This window comes from Temnothorax curvispinosus, unplaced genomic scaffold, assembly GCF_003070985.1.
Source record: "Temnothorax curvispinosus isolate PA1 unplaced genomic scaffold, ASM307098v1 QBEX01013129.1, whole genome shotgun sequence".
NCBI classification, from domain to species: domain Eukaryota; kingdom Metazoa; phylum Arthropoda; class Insecta; order Hymenoptera; family Formicidae; genus Temnothorax; species Temnothorax curvispinosus.
In genome coordinates, this window is record NW_020222909.1 from 15,897 (window position 1) to 36,936 (window position 21,040).

Consider the following 21,040-nt stretch of genomic DNA (forward strand, 5'->3'; position numbering starts at 1 on the left):
TTAAACTGGCATCGATTCAGGAGCCGGCTCGGCGTGGCGCGACCGCTCCGCTCAGGATCTCGACCGGGCGGTGAAACGGCACGGGGCACGAGGGTGCAATCAGGTGCGAAAGCCTTAGTGGCCTTAGCAAGCGTCACGCACTTGACGGCGCGGCGCGGTGCCTTGTTATCGCGAACAGACTATGCTCCTGGGAGAAGCCGTGCGCCACGGCCGTCAGGTGGCGGTAGCCGGGACACAGTGCGACTGGGACTGGGACGGCGCATAGACACCCTGCAACGGGACTGTCTTTTCCACGGGGATTGCTGCCCGCGTTCTCTCGCGATCACCACGGACCTACGGCAGGATTTTCGATCCCCAAGGTAAGTTCTAAGCGTCACGAGGGTCGCGAGGGAGCCGACGATCGGCCGTCGCCGCGGGCCTGCCGCGTCGCATCGCGTCGCGTCGCGTCGCGATCTCGAAAGCCCGACTGCCCGAGCCCGAGTCGAGCGCCGACCTTTTGTTTATTCGTGGCGATTTTTTCCCGACGGTTTGTCGCGACGATTTCGTCGTCTTCCCGGAGAGGCCCGACCCAATTTCTCGGCTCGATAGTTAGCGTGTGACGTGCGCATTCTCGCAAACGCGGAATCGCCGCGATCGGCTGGCCGCGAGCCGAGATATCGCGCGAAATATTTCAGTCGCGGTACCGCGAGCGGCGCGGCGGAGTGGCGAGTGGCGAGCGCAGCGAGCGAGCGAGCGAGGCTGAGGCGCTCCGTGCATCCGTGTGCTAACGCAAAGTTTGTCACGTAATTTTTCTGGTCGCCAGGGCCGCATCTATCCACCCCGCTCGCTATCTCTCTCTCTGCCTCTTCGCCTCGCGATTCGTGACTTGAGACTCCGTGCTCCGTGCTCCGTGCTCCGTGCGGCACGTTGTCTTTGCTCCCCGTCGCCCTTTCGCGACGAGAGATGCGCTCTCCCAATGCCCGATGCCCGATGCCTGCCTCTCGCGGCCCCTCGATCCTCGACCGTGCTTCGCCAAATCGTGCGTTTCGCACCGCGCGAAATGGTATCGTGCGCTCGCGTTGCGCTCGCGCTCGCGCGCGCGTGCGAACGTGAACGCGAGCTACGACCTACGACTCCTTGCCGTTGCAAAACGTGGATATTGACTCGCCATTTTACTTTTACATCCTAGTCCATCTTTTCATGGATATTTACAAATGTCAGATATTTCGGTAGTTTCTTCGCGTACGTACTTATATCTTGTACTGTTCACTGTCGAGTCTTTTGCTCCAAGCTTGCTTCTCGAACTCAGAAAGCTTTCTCGCGATCGTTTCTTAATAACGTTCCAACGATCGTGTAACGGTTGCCGTAATACGTTGCGTTGTAATATTTAGACGAGACAGCTGTTTAGAAAATATAAATGACGTTACAGGAGCCTAATGTGGGTGGAAGTGAGATGGCATCCAGGGAAAAGAAACCCTTAGCGCCTTCCAAATCGAAACAGAAGGCGAATAACGATCCTGTCTTGCTATCCAATGAGGTCAAGAGTAAGAAAGGCAAGGCATTGCCGAATATAAAGCAGCAGCAGCAACTTGCGCAAGAGATATTTGATACGGTAGCGACAGGTAGTCAACTTCCTGTTAAATTAGAAGCGAGCTTGCCGCGTAGGAATGCCCTTAAAAATCTGAAACGCAAACAGAATTTAAGAGCAGCCAAGGCAACGCTCATCAAGTCCAAGGTTTCCAGGAAAGTGACCAACAAGGATATACACAGGGTAGCTCCTTACGTCAAGAAGGGTGCCAAGGGTGCGAAGAAAGTTAGGCAGCCGGAGGACGCGACCGTCAGGGCAGCCGATATCGCTCCGAAATTTTCAGAAAATCAGGCAAACAACGGGGACAACGAAGGCAAGGGAACTACTGAGACACCGAGTAAAAGTGCCAAGAGTAATCTCAGGACCAAAAAGACCAAATCCGACGGTCAAAGTAAGGAAGAGGCTGCCGCCGTTCTAGCTACGTCATCTAGCGCTAAAGTCAGTCCGAAACTTGGCAGAAAAGGAAAAACGACGGATAGTCCTGATTCTTTGTCCAAGAGTGCCAAAACAGTCAAATTGACAAACTTGAAGAAGAATAGTACCGGTCTCGTTAAAGTTACGGAGGCTGACAGCAAGGGGACGACGAGTGCAGGGAAAAGCCGGAAGAGCACCGGCAAGGACGTAGATTGCGGTAGTGGTGCGAGAAACAATCTTAGCGTTGAAAAATTTCCAAAGGCGGCTTTAGACAACAAGACGTCTATTGATCTTACTATAGATCAAGTCATTGCCTCAATGTTGAGCGACTCCGAAAGCGTTACGGACAAGACTGAAGGAAAGGTGACGAGGAGTAAGAAAATGTTGGTGGAGGAAAATATTGCTTGCGATATCGAGATAAAGAAAGAACCTGACGATGACGTTAAAGTTACATCGGACGGAGAGTCTATAGAGACGGATCAAGGATTTCATTTTCAAAACGCCATTCAGTTGAGAAAAAGGTCGAAAGTCGGCTATATCGATCAAATATCTCAAAGGAGCTTGCGAAATGGAAAGCAGCGTCAATTGTCAGATTTGGGAAATTCCGCGGATAACGATTCGAAAAAGCGGCACAGGCTCAATTCGGATGGGACTGTTGTCACGGATCATTTGTTAGAACATATCTCGGATTGTAATATAAATATCGACTCTTGCTTCTCGGATCCTGGTTGTAATGAATCTCCAAGTATTGTAGCATCGAACAAAGAGGAGGTTTGTTCCAAGGATGGAGCGTCTAATTTTAACGAGGACATTGAGACTGGATCGGGAATAGAGAACAACAATAACGGCGATCGCGCAGACAGGACAGGCGAGACCGGGCCGATTCTGCGTTCCAAAACGAAAGCTAAAACTGTCGAGTGCGAAGCAACGAGAGACGACGATGTTAAAACTGAAGACGCGCGAGTAGCGCCCAGGTTAGGCACCGAAGCACAAGAAGATTCGAAGAAACTCAATAATTTGGAGCAAGTGAAGAAAGATAATATTTTAGCCAAATTTACAGACAAATCTAAAGGTCGTAGAAGTAGTTTAAACGTAGACGTGAAGAAAACGGTCAATTCCTTTTACAGCGCAGATAAATCAGACGGTACGTCAAAATCGGATATAGATCAAATGATTGAAGACATTAAATTAAATATTGCAAAATCTATTGAAAACAGGATCTTTGGCCCGGAGAAAGGTCTTGGATTAAGTAAAAATTTTGACGTGCCCAAGATCGAAGAAATTGTCGCCCCACTCAGTACGGAGTCTCAAAAGATGGGATTAGAAGACAGTACCGATGAGGATAAGCCCACCGTTACGAGAAATGAAATCACGTCAGATAATTCAGAAAATTCAATACCAAGAGTGGCCGATACTGCCAAAGAGATCGAAGAGAAACTAGTCAAGTTTGATATTGGGGAAGCGGAGACACATTCGCAGAACGTCCAAGAGAACAAGGCCTCTGATAACGACATAATTAATGATGTACATAGCACTTGCGAATCTACATGTAATATAAATAATAATAGCGCTACGCAACAATCTTACAAGAATATGGTTGAACCAGAAGAGAAGAACGTTGGTTGTAGTACAGCCAGCGGCGCCTTAGTCAACGTCAGTGGTAACGAGTCAAAGACATTGGACGAAAATAAAAAGATTACGAGAAAGTCTTTGAGAATCAACGATAAATGTTCGGACAGCGTCAGCAATAACGAGACGAGGAAATCGAATAAAACACCAAATAAAACGGTCTCAAATAAATCGGATAACGTGGAGGATGTTTTAGCGGATATACAAAAGTCTACGAGCGAAGAAACAATTTCAGAGGATCAGCTTTCGGATGACAATGCTGTGGCTTTATCAGTATCCGCATCGATGTCTCCTGAGCAAGCGGAGGAGAGATTTATGGAAGGACGTATACAAACGAGAGGAACAACGGGATCGGAAACTGAAATCTCTCTCAACGTAATGGATAATTCAGAAGAGTCAGAAACATTGGAAAGTATATCTCGTGAGGTAGAAAGATTAGTAGCGGAAGACCACTCTGCCAAACCATTACCAAATACTACAAGTGACGCGATACAAAGTAAAGATATGATTTCTGATACCAAGATACCGGATAAGGAGCGGGAAATTCTAAGTACAAGTAATCAGGAAGCATCTAGTTGCTGCGATGACAATTCTACGCCATTAGGACCACCTGTCAATGACACAACTGAGACACCGTGCAAAAGTTACGTAGGTGGCAAGTCTACTGAAGACACAACTGAAATGTTACGAGAGAGCGATGTGTCTTGTAAGACGGCGCAAAGCGTAAGGCGTTCAAAAGTGAACAATAACTTGCTACATGTACCACGTGCTCTAAACTGTGATTTGAATAGCGTAAATTCTCCGTCTGTACATTGCACCTCTGACCGACTGAACGATGAAACTACGGAGCTCGAGCACGGTAATAATTGTAAAGAATTAAACAAATCTAGCGTTACGTCAAACATGACTGATTGTGAGAATATCTCGGAGCAAACGTCAGGATACGATGAAGCTGCTCTAATGGCCGATCAAATCAATAAATCCTCGGACGGTAAAGATCCTGATGAGCGGAAACTTGTTAACGAGGAAAACAGGAGGGTGTTGAGAACTCGCGATAAGCAGAGAAAAATTGAAAACAGGCAAGCCGCATCTCGCAACCGAGAATACGCCGACAACGCAAAAGTCAAGATGGAGGAAGTTAATGCGATTCAAAAAACGCAGATTTCCGGTCTACAGAACGACACCGATGAAGTAATACAGAGCTCGGTCGATGGTATCGCTAGTGTCGAAAGTTTTCCGAAGACGGAAGATGGAAATGACTCATTAAACAGCAACGAATTGGATGTCAACGAACTCGAGCCTCAAGCTCGTAGCCGTCGCTGTAGAGAGGTGAAAAAACGCAAAGAGGAATTGTCGCACGTGCCCGGCAGCTCCAAAACCAAGCGTGTCAAGCGAGATTTGCGAAGATCCGACCAGCAAAACAAAGAAGAGACCCTGCTGGACAACGAGGTTGCTAAAATCAACGAGAACAACAGATCATTCTTGAGCAAGTATGGCAGCGTTAGTGCCAACGCCAGTGCGAGCGCCAGTGCCAGCGCCAGTATCAACGTCAGCGTCAGCGTCAGCGTCGACCGCACAGACAGCTTTCGTGGATTCTTCGAGCAAGGTGGATTGGATAAGGTCGACAAAGATCCTAATTTGCGCAGCAAATCGGAAAACGACATAACGATCGTTGGCGCAAAGACTGGCGGCAAGAGCGAGAAACGACAACTCTCGCGAAACCTATCCGAGAATCATGTGTCGCAACAGACGATTGACAATATAGACAGTATGCTGGAAAACGAACGCAAGACTCTCAAGACACCGGAGCTCGTGCACAAGGATTCCGACGAGACGTCCACATCCAGTGAATCATTCAACAGCGGCACGCCAAAGATTCTGGAAACGCCTGAAGACAAAGAGAGGAAAGAGTCAATTTTGCGATTATTGGGACTCGAGTCTCTGGAGGAGGCGGCAAAGAGACAAAATCAGCAAAAGACGAAAAAGGAACAGTCGTCATCCACAGGTACTTTGAAGACGATCATCAGAGTATCGCAAAAGGAGAAGGACAAGGACAAGAGAGGATCGCGATCTCCGTTGAAAATGGTTCTCAAGCAGCAGGGACGTGGAGACGGAGAGGGTGATTCACCCGAATTTTACACCATTCAAAAGGAGGTGAGACTCAAAATCGAAATTCTCGCTTGCTCGATAGAAAATGTAACTCATTTGCTTAGCATACGAATTTTTCTCGTCATACTTGTCTTTCTTTTATTTTCTTTTGATTTTTCTTTAGCCATTTTTGTTTCTTCGACTGATCTTTAGAATTCATGACATCGATTGTACTTAATTATTAATTCAGGAGCAAGTCATTCTTAGTGTGCAATCTATATGTCATTTTTTTTAGAAATTTATCTTTATAATTTCCGTGTACGTGCCAGGACGTGCGCTTCATAATGCGGTCAATGAATTTAAAGACTTTCGCTTCAACGCTGCATGCGTAAAAGACGAAAATTTAAAGGAAAAGTTGAGGATAATACGCGGGTATTGAATATTAAGCTAATGAGTTATAATTTGATATATTTTTTATCAATCCAATTATATTTTGTTTCTTTTTTTTTTCAGTTTGGAACCAGTGGTTTGGGAGATAGCAGCTCTGGTGCGAACCGAAAGTTCACTACTAACCACAGACATTCTTGCGGTAATCCTGGTTGCGGGAATAACTAAATTGATAATCTTACTTATTTTTTCCCTAGTTACCTCTTTCCGAAAATTTCACATTTTCTTTTATTCTAAGCTGATGATCACGTAGGCTAGTGCAGTATAACGAGTGATGATTCACATTTCCATCTCGGATATTTTAGAGATTAATCGATAATCAAAATCGTTAACTTCTAGTCACGTTCTCCTCACTTTTTTTTCTTTCATTATCTTTAAAGTTACTTGCTATATGCTTAAGGCAATTAAAAGAATGCAATATGCGTTACACAAGATATCTTATATATTTACATGGTATATGGTTTAACTGAAAAGCGACCATATTTCGTTTATCTCTCTCTACGATCTGATATGGAATATTGTGCAACACTTGGTTTACAGACCACTAGTTCCAAAAACTTTATACTCACTCCACTGATATTTTTTATAACAATGCATGTGCCAATTTTTCACGCTGTTTGCTTTTCGAATTAAAAGTTACCAGCTAACTTTTAACTTTTGCGTTTTTACTAATATCTCCGTGTTCACATTAAATTGTTGGTTAAATTAGAAGAAAAGTTTTACGTCGAGATGCAACATTCGACAAAACATTATATTATCTAACTCGTCAATTTTACCATCGTAGATGACGATAATGAGGAAACTACGCCCAAGGATCGTCAGTCGCTTGTTATTCCAGAGAAATCATCATCTTTTTCTATACATCCTGGGCGCGTGTGCGCCGACGTATGTTGCTACTGCTTTGGAAAGTTTGGTTCTTTGGACACGCCAATGCATCTAGCCCAAATAAAATCTGATGAGAGGCGCAAAAAGATTTTGAACATAGAGAGACATCTTACAAAAGATTCATGTCTGTGTGACGCGTGCTATCGTCATGTTGATAGAAAGGTTTGTTCATTTTCGATGCTAATGATGATGGTATCTGTAATTTACGGATCGTTATTTATTTATATGTATGTATACACTTTGTACCACAAAATAATTAGACGTATAATTAATTCCGATATTTCTGACTGAAAACTTACCTAAAATCTTGCTTCTTTAGGCGAACACTAGCCCGACAAACATGCAGCAAAAGCCGCAGAAACAACATAGACAATTGATGATGGCAAAGTGCTCAGCTCGCGAATGTCGTGATCCTGCGCGGCATCATGCTAAACGCCGTTGGTTGCTCAAGATAAGACCTGGCCTTCAGAATCAGGTTAATATTTGTAACTCGATTGCTTACGTATCTAGGGATGTTGGTGTGGCGGTAAATGACGTGTCGTTTGTGCATGCACACGAGAAATATTGTTGCAGGTCGACATAGACTGGGACTCAAGTCAACACACCACGATGTCATTCTGCGTTAATCATTACGAGAAGGTTGGACGCTTCTTGACGTGCGCGCTCTGCAAGCGCCGACTCACTCGACAACACACTTACCCGCTGACTAACGCAGAAATCGACGACTTGAATCACCTGCTCGATCCGCAAGGAATTCCCGTTTTACTAGCAGTCGGCACATTCGTGTGCAAACTATGTCGTTACTTCGCACAGCTGCAACTCAAGTACAGGGAGGTCGACAATATGAGTGTGAATCACAGGAGCTTCTGCAAGAGTTATCGAAAGCGGTGAGTATACAGGCTAAAGCGTTTATGATCTCTAAGTAATCTCCACTTATGTGGCGAATATAAAGATTAACCCTACATCACTCGCGTGTAGTGTAAGATACATCTCGGCCCTCAAAAATCTATCAAATTTACAAAGTAAAATCTTTTTATCGTTCGAACGCAGCAAATTGTTTCAAGTAAGGAAAAACTTTTGAATAATTTTAATAAAAAATAAAAAAAAACCACGCGATTAATGTGGGGTTAAAGAAACGAGAAAGAAACTTGACCGAGAAGAAACGGAAAGAACTAATGATGATACCTTTCGTCATACAGGATTCTGCATAATCTCGGAATCGACGTGATTGATGACGAAGACGACGATTCATCCCAACAGGTGAATCAAGCGAGTCAGATCAAGGACAGGAAGAGCAAGAAGAGCATCAAGAATTTACAGTCCAAAAGTGTAAACTCCAAGTCTCCGGAACGCACGAGCGGTACGTCGGAGAAGTCGACACCGGAACCGAACAAGAATGAGAGTACGACGGAATGCAGCTCTGAAATGGGTAACGAGAGTCGCGCCCCCAGGTCGGTCAACGATGAAAATGTCAGTATGGGTGCTCAATATCTCGAGGGCACCATGGAAAACCTGAAAAAGCGCAAGATGCTCGATATGCACGCATATCCGCCGGGCACGTCGATCTCCTCTTTGTGCGACGGTGTGGTGGCGAATGGGATGACACTCGGGATGGACGAGGTTACCTTGACACGATTGCCAAAGAGATCGAGGCTCAGTAGTAACAATAACAATAATAACAGCAATGACATAACGCCTGTGGTGCAGAGACTCGGTGCAAATCCCTCCATAAGCGTACGTACGCTTTTCCCGGGCGAGGAGGAGATGAATCTTCACGTAAACATTGAGTTTCAGAATGTGCGCGAAGTCACGCCGCAAGGATGGGAGAAGTGTGCGACGATGATCCAGTATGATCGCGAGACCAAGCATCTTTGGCAACAGTTACAGCGACCGTACGGCAATCAAAGCTCCTTCCTGCGGCACTTGATCCTTCTGGAAAAGTATTACAGAGCCGGCGATCTGATATTGGCGCCAAACGCCTCGCGGAATGCAATCAACTACTCTACATCGGTGCAAAATAGACTGATATCATACGAAGGTCCGGAGAAAATGGATGAACCTATAATGGAACCGATTGCGACGGAGTACAGTAATCCGCGCCGTTTGAGCGGCGGCTACGTGCTGGAAAAAGATAGACTGTCCGTGCCCGGCACGAGTTTGATATCCAGATTGTCGACTAACGGCAGCGGCAATGCGTCGTCATCGCATTCGGCGAAAGTGAACTCGCCGCGGATGCTCAAACTCAACTCGGGGGTGTCAATTATAAAAAAATCGCCTCCAAGTTTGCAACGATTGAGTCTGCCGTCTACTAGCGGCAGCGGTAATAATGTCAGTGGCAATGGCAATGGCAATGGCAACGGCAGTAGCAGTGGTAATAGCAGTGGTAGTGGCAGTGGCAGTGGCAGTGGCGGTACTGCCGTGACGACAAACGGTGGTGGCGGTGTGAAGCGGAGAGACGGCCAGGTTTTATCCGCCGTTTACGGCAGCGGCGGCAAGGTGTTTCAATTGAGCGAGTCGGACATGAAGCGAATGCAAACGTACAAACGGCAGAAATTAAATGACAGACCTGTTGCCGGCACGAACAACGGGTCGCCAACTAGCGGAAGCATCAGATCGCAATATCAGAAGACGCAGATTGCTGTTTCCGGCCACAACCAGCAGTTTCAGAGGCACTTGCGAATGCAGCAAGAGATGTTGAGTCGTCAAAGCCGTGGTGACTTTGAACCACTGATATGCGACATTACGCGTACTGCTACATGTGCGAATGAAAACAGTCCGACAACCGGTCAAAATATCCTTCACAACCTCAATTTGCCCAAGTCGATCCAGGTGACAACCAAGCCGACGTCGTCGACGAACACGCCGATTCCGATTTTGCCGAAAATCCCGAAATCTTTGACGGTAATACCGCAAACCGTCACGAGATCTGTTGAAAAGTGAGAATGAGAGATGTAAGTAGACGTTGTGTACGCAGCAGTTTCTTTTTTTTTTCTTCGTTTCTTTTTCTCTTAAAGGAGAAAACGCAGTGCGGTGAGAATGGAAGATCGATGGAAGATTGGTACAAGATTTTACTTGTACGCTTTTTTACGCGTTGATATCGATCAAATCTCGAAATTGCCGCCAAAACGAAGCAAGATGATAATGATGATTATGGTCAGTGCTCTGAGAGCAATTTCTGCCTTATGTGAGCGCATCGCGATATGCACTTACCGAGCCTGAACGCTCAAAAACACACATTGATTTTACCTTATGATTAAGACGAGACAAACTATAGCGATTTATATATACTTGTTGCATCGATCGTGATCATAAACTTGTAAATAGATTAGTAGGATAATTCGAGCAAATTGAGACACTCTTTGATTCTAACGATATTATACATATATTAACAACCAAAGTTTCGCTATAAAATGCATTAACGAAAAACGTGTTTAACAATGCTGTTTCCACGGAAAGTGCCTAAAATGACAGGAGGTAGGCGGGAAACCGTTACATTTATTACGTAATTATGCATATGAGATTCGGATTCTCTCAATGCGGTACATACCGTAGGTACCTCGTACGTACCTCGCGAGTCTCTAGTGAATATTGGTACAATCTGTAGAGTGAGCTTTCATGAAGAAAGATCGATAATGGTCGAAGCTTACAGTGACAATACGAGCGGAATAAATTCACAAAGTTTACGGATTTCAGAATGTCCTGTATTATAGAAGGTGTGGGGCACCGTAATCAACAAGGGGAGCTTTCCGACTAGACGGAACAAGTCGACGCAAACGTCGTTTTATCTTTCTTTTCTTTGGCAATGAGTAACAAAGACAAAACGACACTTGCGTCGACTTGTGTCGCTTGCCGAAAAGCTCCCAAGATAATTCCCCAAGCAGAAGCCTCTCGTTGGACCGCCAACTGTCGCTTGTAAATATTTTCAGATACGATCAAATAGACGCGCATGTGTTTCCGTATTGAAAATGTCTTCTCAAAGATTAATCGATTAAAAAGGAAAAAAATAGATTTTTACGCAATCAGAAAATTTTATATCTTTACTCGATCTTTTCTCACGAGAGATCACTTCCTTACCACCGGCTATACCATCGATTTATCATATGTTCTACACACACTTAGAAAGAATTCATTATTTTAACAGCATTGCGTCGATTTTAATTTAAACATATACAGCTTTTCCTTTTTTCTTTATATTTAGTTAATTAGAAGCGTAATAAGAAATGTATGTATTAGGTAGATGAATAGACTCCTTTACGATTTATCACGCGAAAGGATTTAAATTGTAAAGATCACTTTACTCAACTTGCTTACTTCTTGATTTTTTCTTGCTCGACATATCGAACATACCTATTTTTTTGAAAAGGGAGATGGGTGGTAGGGGGAAAAAGAGTGCAAGGAAAATATATATCGAATCTTGTCCGGTTGAATGATTGTTATCGGTAGTTCGTTCCTCTTATCGCGTCTAAAGAGAGAATTGGACATGGTTGCGCGGCAATCGTATACCAGCGATATGTGCTTGCACACTGCAAGTCACTATATTTTATCTACGTAAAAATCTTTTTGGGCGTTTGCGAGAACGATCCGAACAAATGTACATTATATAATATTGGCCTGCTCGACCTTTAGGAGCGTAATGACAAGATCGTAAGTAATTAAATAACAGTTAATTTAGGGAGGGGGAGGGAGAGAGAGAGAGACGTTTAATTCAAAGTGTTAAGCTGTTAAGGGAGTCGAATACATGCAAAGTGAGTATAGATTTAACATTCTTATTGAGCTTATTTATTACGTTACTATCATTAATACGCATTGTACATATAGACCGATAGTACATTATTATAATTTTTAATCGATCCATAATGAAAAAACGATTATGATAGAATTGAAGCATCCAACTCATTTGTAGAATTGCGGACGATCGGACGGTAAGAATCGACGATCGAGATGTTGCGCGTGAGACTGCGAGGATTTTCTTATTTCGTGCGTTTCTTCTTGCGTACATCTATTATTCGATATTTGACATTCAACGCGCATTATCATCACGCCACTTGACTCCACTCCACTCCACTCCATCCCATCTTCCTGCTACACACATGCGAGATTCTCTTCGCACTGTTCATATCAAACTCGGTAGAAACCTTTTCATTCGCATTATGCAAAAAATAGCGAAACAAACCATCGGTAATAACGTGTTAAATAGTTATGTCTTTTGTATTATAAGAAATATTTATTATAATTACTAGTACAAATTATTAGTAATCATTATTGTCTGTCATTGTTGCAATTGTTCTATTGTTTTATTCATATATTTGTTTATCTACATAGAAATATCAAAAAGTTCAATACGCTTGCCAAATTTGATGTGTTTTTCTATTTGCGCTTGGATCACAGATGAGAATTTATTTATATGTTTGTTTACATTCAAAATCTCCAAGGGATTTTTCAGATCATGCACACGCATTGTGTCACCAAACGTACGTAATTATATACAGGGTGTCCTATTTTAAAGTTTACAGTGCTGTATTTCGAGAATCGAAGATTTTATTGAAAAATGTTTCAGACAAAAGGTGTATGGTTTGGAGGGGGACACATGATTCCGATATGAGTCGTATCGTAGATGTCGTTTTCTAGAAATTTTAAAGGCGACTAATTTCTTTAATCCTTAAATGCCCCCTGGGGTCCAGCAGACCCCAGACTCTTTACAATGATAAATTTTCAAATGTTCTTGCCAAAAATGGAGCTCATGCTCCCATTGGTGATAGTTGAGTGATTGACCTACCCGTTTGTACACTTAGCAGTACTCAGTTTACTTAATTTTTTATACTATGTTGAAATTGAAATTTTAACAATATAAGCATTTTATTCTCTTTTTTAAACCTTGAACAACATTAAAAAAAATTTTCATAACTAAAGATAAAAAAATCAATGAGTAAGGAGACATTTTTCATGCTAGGGTCTTTTAGACCCCTCATGTCATTTACGAGATTCTTGAGAGGTGTGGCATTTAAGGGTTAATGGAACTTGATTTAAGTTGTAGATCTTGTCGAAACGTTTTCAAAACACTATAATAAAGCTGTTTTTAATAAAGAATTTCCTGAGATATTTTAATATATGAAATATCGTAAAGTATTCACTTTTCAATGACTTTACCTTAATACTTTTATTCATAGAATAATAAGAAGAATAATGATATTAATTTTTCGGATAATAATATCTAATCATTTTTATATTTGCAATTTTGCAAAATTAAATGTGTATAAAATCCAATCGAAATTTTTGAAATAATTTTTTTTTTTCAACAATTGATTTTTTTCATGATTCTACGTATAAAAGTAATGAAAGTAAAGTCATCAAAACATGACTTAACATGAAGGACATGAAAATACTTTTTGCGACATATTTCATATTCTATATTAATAAATATTATGACAAAATTTAAAATATCTCAGGAAATTCTTAACGAAAGTGAACTTTATAATAGTGTTTTGAAAACGTCTCGACAAAATCTACAACTTTTATCTCAAGAAAAAAACCAAGTATTATTTACGAAATTAGTCGCCTTTAAAATTCCTTGAAAACTCGCATCGGATTCATGTGTCCCCCTCCAAACCATACAACTTTTGTCTAAAACATTTTTCAATAAAATCATTGGTTCCCGAGATATAACATTGTAAACTTTAAAATAAGGGACACCCTGTACAATAATTATAATAATCATTGCTATTATGGATTATCTTACTGTTCAACTACTTGCAAGTTTAGTTATAATACGAGACAACCAATTTATCATTATTCTAACTAATCTAACTATTGGCAATCAAGATTTATTATCTTATATGATTTGTACGAGTGTTTCTGATAATGTTAAATGTTATTTTTGAATATACTTGTACTATTTTACAACTCTTCTATGATGTCACTTGTTTGTTAATCGAATCGGTAATGATACGTCCAACGTTATATATGTTACATTTTCATAAAAATCGTAAAAACAATTCTGTGCGAGAGAATCTTGTATCTGCTGTGAAAACAATTCCTTCTGCTCCAATGTACAGATATTCTTTTATAAATTGAAGAACTGTGTGTGTTTGTGCGTGCGTGCGTGCGTGTGTGTGTGTGTGTGTGTGTGTGTAGATATACTCTAGGCAAGTATAAATACGCGAAACAAAGTATCCATTTTACCGCAAAAATATTCAATATGCGTAATCAACGCGTATACACACATACTTGACGTGCACTCGTGGATTCACACTCATGTGTAAAACACAAACACATTTAATAAATGCACGCGTAAATGCGTGCGAATGTACTAATAAGAACATAGGTATATTATATGTATATTAATTATATATATATATGACACTACGTTATAAATAAAGAATTCTTTATAAATATGGTACATATATATATATAATAGCAGACATAATACACTATAATATAAAGAAAAATACGTGTGACGATACCTACGTTATATATATATAAATACTTTATTTTACTAAGGATATTTTTGATATACCTATACATATATGAATATATGTATATCGAACTAAAGAAAAAAAAGGCAAATCACTAGCAATATAGTGATGATGAATATAAATATTGTTATATTGTGCGGAGATGTTTCCGAAATCGCAAATAGTCGTGATGGAGTGTGTCGCAAAAAAAAAAAGAAAAAGAAAATACATATACACACAACAATATACGTATATATAATGTACAAACGACACACATATATGGATATGGAAATGGAATAATTGATATCGAATCACCTATACGTGTCTATTTCAATTTTTTTTTTTCATCATTCTTATAATTGCTGAACTTTCAATGGTTAAGCTTGCAACTTGTTATTAGTGAGAAAATCATCAATGGATCGCAGTGATTTTTTCTTGCGTTCAACAATTCTTATTTTCTCTTTTTATTTTATATAAATCCGCTCTTTGATTATTGAAATTGTTTTTCAGTCTGTTTGATATCTGGATAAACTCAAACCGATAAAATATCACATGTTAATATTTAAGATTTATTATTGCCATAAATAATCCCGATTTAGATTACGATTAGGAGATTTAGATTACCATAGGCAGTACGTGTAAGTTTGTATTTATTTTTAATGCAGAAAAAACGGATCTCGTGTGTAGCGTTAATTTCTAATTTTTTGATATACATAATTTTTCTTTCAAAATACGCAGCGCATTACCTTGCAAAATATTGGCGAAATATTAATGCGAGTACGTACGCGATCCTTAACAATTTTTATCAAGTTTCACGAAAGTGAGCGAAACATAAAGAGAAATAATTATTGTTGAGAAAAGTTTACAATTGTGTGTTATATTAAATCAGGTTTTGAGAAGTATGACAAAACTTTCCCATACTTAATTGCACGTATACTTTTTTGTAATATTTTTCATCGTTCATCGATTCATCTAGCAGCAAGAATAAATTTTTGTTGAAAGCATGCCATTGAGGGAGAATTACATTATCGGTCATCGTTGTGACGATGATTTTAAATTGCAATAATTCTAAACAGTTATTTACTTGGAATGCTCAATACATCATCGATATGAATTTACTCTCGCCATTTGCACGCATTTCATTATTTCATTACTCACGGCACACTCCACACGGCGCGTCGCGGCGCGGCGCGGCGCGTCCGCCGCGGGTGCACACTACTGCACACGCGTGTCACGCGACGAAGGAGAAAGAATTTGCAGATCGCGAACGAACAAGAACTGAGTTTAAGTTTTAAGAGTTCTATTTTTCTGGCGGCAGAAAGCGTAATTATTGTAAAAGCATGTCGAATGGACGATTTTGACTCTTGGCTGCCCTGACTGATTGTCCTGGCATCGGTCTAGTGATAATCATTGATTGATGAAATGATGAACAATTTATTATCAAACTTGTAACATACACATTAAGAGATGAGATGTGAAAATTACTCGCGGGACTTGTCGATAACAAATTTTCCTATCGTAATTTTGTTAAATCCGATATGCAACGACCATTGTTAAATCTTTGGTTGATTTAGGTATGGAAAAAGTAGTTTTCAGACCCTGAATTTTCTGATCTGAAGAGAGAAGTCTTTCGGTTGCGCGTGAATGACAATTAAATCAATTTCTTTTCTCTCTATTTATAGGCAAAGTGATAGTACTAATTGCTAGTCTGTCTGTTCGATCTCGATTGCTCAAGTATCCAATTGATCCAGATTTCACGTGATCCACACCCCCGATCGGCATCGTGTCGCCCAAGAGTCAACGAACGTCCCGAGAATGTCTAAGGATCTTACCCTTGCGAGGAAAAGTTGTAAAAATAATGCGAATGGATGAAGGTGATGCTATATTTCGCGGTGTCTTAATTGTTCATTGCGAGATACGTGATTGCATAGGGCATAGACCACGAGTCATATCAGGATTAAACGGATATGTTTTAAAGGTGAAAAGAGAAGAGCTGCTCGTTAACGAACGATGAGTGAGATGAGCAATTGGGTGTGTGTGTGTGTGTGTGTGTGTGAGCGTGCGTGTGAACGCATGCGTGCGTGTGTGTACATACAATGCAAATTTTTGTAGGAATAGAGGCACGTGTAAAATTATTTTATAATGACATTATTTGTAACATTGTTAATTATATTCTGGTTAGTTTTTTCTGCGAAGGAAATTATTTGCAATATTGCAAAAATACAACGAGTTTGCTCAAATGTGACTGACGCGTTAAAAAATTGATCCCGATCGCGAATGTCGCGATCGCGCTCATGATAGCAACAGCTTCATCCACTCGTCGATCGATTATTTCACTTTTTTGGTGACGAGGTACGTTGGCCGTGAACGATTGGATGTGAAAGCTAGCCGATTCACGCCTAGATGGACACAACTTTTCGGCGACACGTTTTTGGCATACCGGCATACGCATCAGAGAGAGAAAGAGAGATGATGGGGGGGGGGGGGGGGAATATTCTTGTTCTTTACGCACGTTTCTTATAGTCCGAATGGAATTTAGAATTGCTCCGCTTTCGCGCTTTCATCCTTTTGTGCTTTCGTGCTTTCGTCACGAAAAAAGTGAAAGGAGTAAAAATATCGCGGCCTTGATAACGAGAGCGGATCTCGAGGAAAACTGCGAGTGCAAAAGCGAATGTGATGGAAAACGGAGAGGACGTCGCGTCACGCAAAATGTTTCGGTGTTGTTTGCGTGTGCGTGACCGAGAATATTTTTCAGAAAGGTGATATTTTATTAGTGCGTAAAGAGATAAAACACAAGAGATAAATCGCCGCGCGCGCAGTCGAGAAAAAGAAAGAAAGAAAGGAAAAAGCAATACGAACGCGCACTTACAATTAAATTTTTTAGGCAGGTGTCGGACCTCTCGAGGCCGATGACATTTTATTACACGTTTTTAGACGTCGGAGATATGCCGAGGGAGGGACGACGCACGCGCGCGGCTCGTCCCTCTTGTCTCTCTTGACGACCGAAGCGAATTGACGAATCGCGAAAACGCACTCCCTCGTGTCTCTTCGCGTGCCTCTCTTTCCGATACTTGGTTCTCTACTCTCGGTCGACTGAGCTCGATTGAGTTAGGCGGAAAATTAGAAAATTAATTTGAGCCAAGTCGTTCGAGATCGGGTCGAAAGCAACGATTCGATTCATTCATCGATCTTTTTTAGAAACTTAGAAGCGAGGATTAATTTTAGTTAGCTGAGACTCTCGATTTAACGTTTATTTTTTTTCAACCTCTTGAAGTTGAAGAAACAAAGTTCAACCAACGTTTAACCCTTTATTCTTAATCTTTCATCGGGTACCTGGCACACGTAGGCTTACCCTTGCATGTATTTCTCTCACGCTCTTTCATAAATATTAGGAAATATTCAAAGGGTATCGAACATAGACCATCGGTCTCTCACAATCAGTCTAGACTTCAGATGACTTGTTTCGACATCCAACAAGTGGGACAACAATTATGGAGCGCAGCGATCCATAATTGGGGACTTGTAGATTTATGTTTGCGTTAGGTATCTCGATGAATGAATTATAAGATGTATGGCGTGCGAAATATATATATTGTAGAATGTAGACTAATAGCGATTTTGGATTCAACTGAACGTAATCACGTGACGCGTCAACTCGATCGTTTATCCGGTTTATCGAGTCGAAGATTAAAGCAAACGCGCGGTGTTTGTCACGATGTCGCGCGGCGCGGGGGAATCGCCCGCGATAGATGTGAATGAAACGCACAACACTTGTAACGCAGAACGGGGTTTGAGAGTGTTTTTGCGCGACCACGATGTGCCTCGTTTCGATCGTTCGCTCTTTGCGCGCGACCGAAGCCTTCTTTTTAAATAATAGGATTCTTCAAAAGATTAGGAACTATCACTCTTCGACGTAAGGATGTACGAGCACATTTGTATGCAATGGCAATTTTCATCGGGCTCGGGCTCGGATCGATTCGATTCGATTGCTAAAGTATAATTTAATGGTAATTAAGATCTATCTATCATTGTTACGATAGAGCGACTTTTGACTAGTAGCACGATTAAGATCTATCGTCGTATTTTTATATAAGAAGATTATTTTAGATAATGAGAATTATCGCGATATTCTCGTATGTACTTGCGTCTCATCCCGGCGATTGACTTTATATATACGTTCTTTTAATCGTTTCTACCTAGTTCTTTGAAGGTTGCAATTGGAATTCTTGTAGTTATTGTTACGAGTGTGATAAGTGCGAATTATAGATTCGTAAATGTATCATTGTCGCGCGAGCGATCTAAATCACATTGCCGGCCGTCGCAGTCGACGACATCCGATATTTCGGTATCGGGCCTTAACGAGAGTCGTCGTCAAGTGTTCCCCGTTCGATTAAATGAAGACGATCTCGAACGACACAAGAATGCCCAAGTGATAAAGTACTGGCAAGCGAACGAGAGCGATTTCCGCTTCTTAAGAGAAATCTTTTCTATTCTAATTTTATTCGCGGTAACGTCGATCGAGAGAAGAAAAGCGGAAAGAGTTCGGTGGGATCTATAAGTAGGATCGTGAGAGGCGCACCGAATGTTGAGATAATAAAACAGAACGAAGGGGAGGAACCAGGGGACTTTGTCTGTGTGTCCGAGCTCTTATCTTGACGCGCGTCCATGCTCACACACGCACACGCTCACACACACAACGCATACACATCACACACACAACACAGGCGCGGTGTTACTATTACGTTATTTAAATTAACACACGTTAACGCTAGTATGATAATCTTTTGTTTATTTAGTTTTTAAGCGTAATAGTTATTATACCATTAATTCTTCATCCTTTATGTATGTGTGTATGTATGCATGTATATATATATATATGTGTGTGTGTGTGTGTGTATATATATATATGTATATATATATGCACACACATATATACTGCGTGTGTGTGTGTGAGCGCGCGCGCTCGCGCGTGTGTGTATTCGCAATCTCAATAAAAAAATAATAAAAAGAACAAGAAAGCCATCAAAAAGTGTGCAGCCTCCCATTTCATTACCACTGCCATTGCGATTTACATATATAATGTACATGATGATAATTATATAACGATAAATAAACAATGTATAATATAATATAATATAATCTTGTCATTGTTTCTCATCTTGATCATTGTTGCTTGCGAACGAGGAGGCCGAGGAGAACGAGGAGGAAATCGAACAGACAGCGGTTGTTGCTTTTACAATTGTTGTTTATTTGCAATTTGTTCATATAGTTGGTAACTGATTTCGATTATAACTGACACTAGAAACCTAAACAACGTATGAAACTTTATACATGTCTAATTATCTTACAATTAGTAGTGCTAAGGCGACTATTTACAAGTAAACGCCGTGAGCCGTGTTTTTCGCGACGAGGTGTCGGGAGAGCTATACACATGGATTCTTACCCGTTACCTATATGCACATTGTACACATTTTTTTCAGAAACGTGGCCCAGGCGTTTGAAGGAAGTTTGGATCTGTCTGTGCGTTTGCGTTCAGACTTTGCCACGGAATTGTCTCTACCCACATAGTGCTTCCTCTGCTTTTTCCAAGATATTTCCTTCTTTTCAGTTATTTGAAAAATATCGAATTGTCGAAAATAATATCGTTAATAACAAGGATGGCTGGACTGTACGGCAAAATTCATTTCGGTTTCGTAATGCGGGCAGTATCCTATATATAATCGATATGTATACATCTCTAAAAAAAAAATATATATGTGTATATATATATATAAACATATACGTAGGAATCTTTTACTCTCGAAAAAAATCTAGATTTTATTTCTAGAAGATAGCGACTGCGACTTTCGCGCTAGAAACACTTGATACACGTCAGATGCTTCTCGTGATAAAAATAAAGATTCTTCGAATTTGACAAGATGCTTGCGAGTCGATGGCAGAAGCGACATGTATATGGGAGACAAATCATTCCGAAACATTATCCAATTCCTTTTAGCACTTTTGTGAAGGATAAATAAGTTAGAGAAAAAGAGGATTGTATGCTTGCCGACGCGATGGACCAACGAACGATGGTTGCGCGCATACGCAGCCAATCGGTAACCGTGATAAATCGGTAGGTCTTTCTTCGTGCGCTACTTGAAAAAGTTAAGAAGATAATACAATCGTTGCGGTTTGTGTCGCGGGCGTGGAAGAATGTCGCACAGAGTGCTGCGACATCGCGTTCATCGCGGTTTGAGTATATCGTTTCGTGATATTGAACAATTTCGTAACGTAAACGTATAACGAAAGTTAGTATTCGTATGTATGCGGCACGAGCAGAGCAATTGAACATTGAAACACGGTATTATAGTTTCTGAGTTTCGTAGAAATCGCCGATAAAAATTATCGTGAAAGAAAAAACGAATTGGCAAATACACCAGAAATGAAGACATTGCACTATGCAAAATCCGTCAAGAGCTCCTCATGAAGGATTCGTAAAGATACTTTGTTGCTCGACATGGTGATTCAGCTATCTTCAACGTATGGTACGTATAATCGGAAACGTTAATGTCGTCCAGTG

General features: G+C 41.1%; 1 protein-coding gene across 2 annotated transcripts; it reads left to right on the forward strand.

Moving 5' to 3' along the window:
• The first annotated feature begins 239 nt into the window (after positions 1-239).
• Positions 240-11,057, forward strand: LOC112463235. Of its 2 annotated transcripts, none has more exons than XM_025029492.1 (7): positions 240-359; positions 1,409-5,764; positions 6,212-6,287; positions 6,930-7,192; positions 7,350-7,505; positions 7,604-7,917; positions 8,230-11,057. In XM_025029492.1, the coding sequence occupies exons 2-7, from the start codon at positions 1,433-1,435 to the stop codon at positions 9,968-9,970; spliced, it is 6,882 nt and encodes a 2,293-aa protein (XP_024885260.1). In that variant the 5' UTR covers positions 240-359; positions 1,409-1,432; the 3' UTR covers positions 9,971-11,057. The 2 variants fall into 2 exon arrangements, with proteins under 2 accessions (XP_024885260.1, XP_024885261.1); XM_025029493.1 differs by having other exon boundaries at positions 6,212-6,245.
• The last annotated feature ends 9,983 nt before the right edge of the window (positions 11,058-21,040 follow it).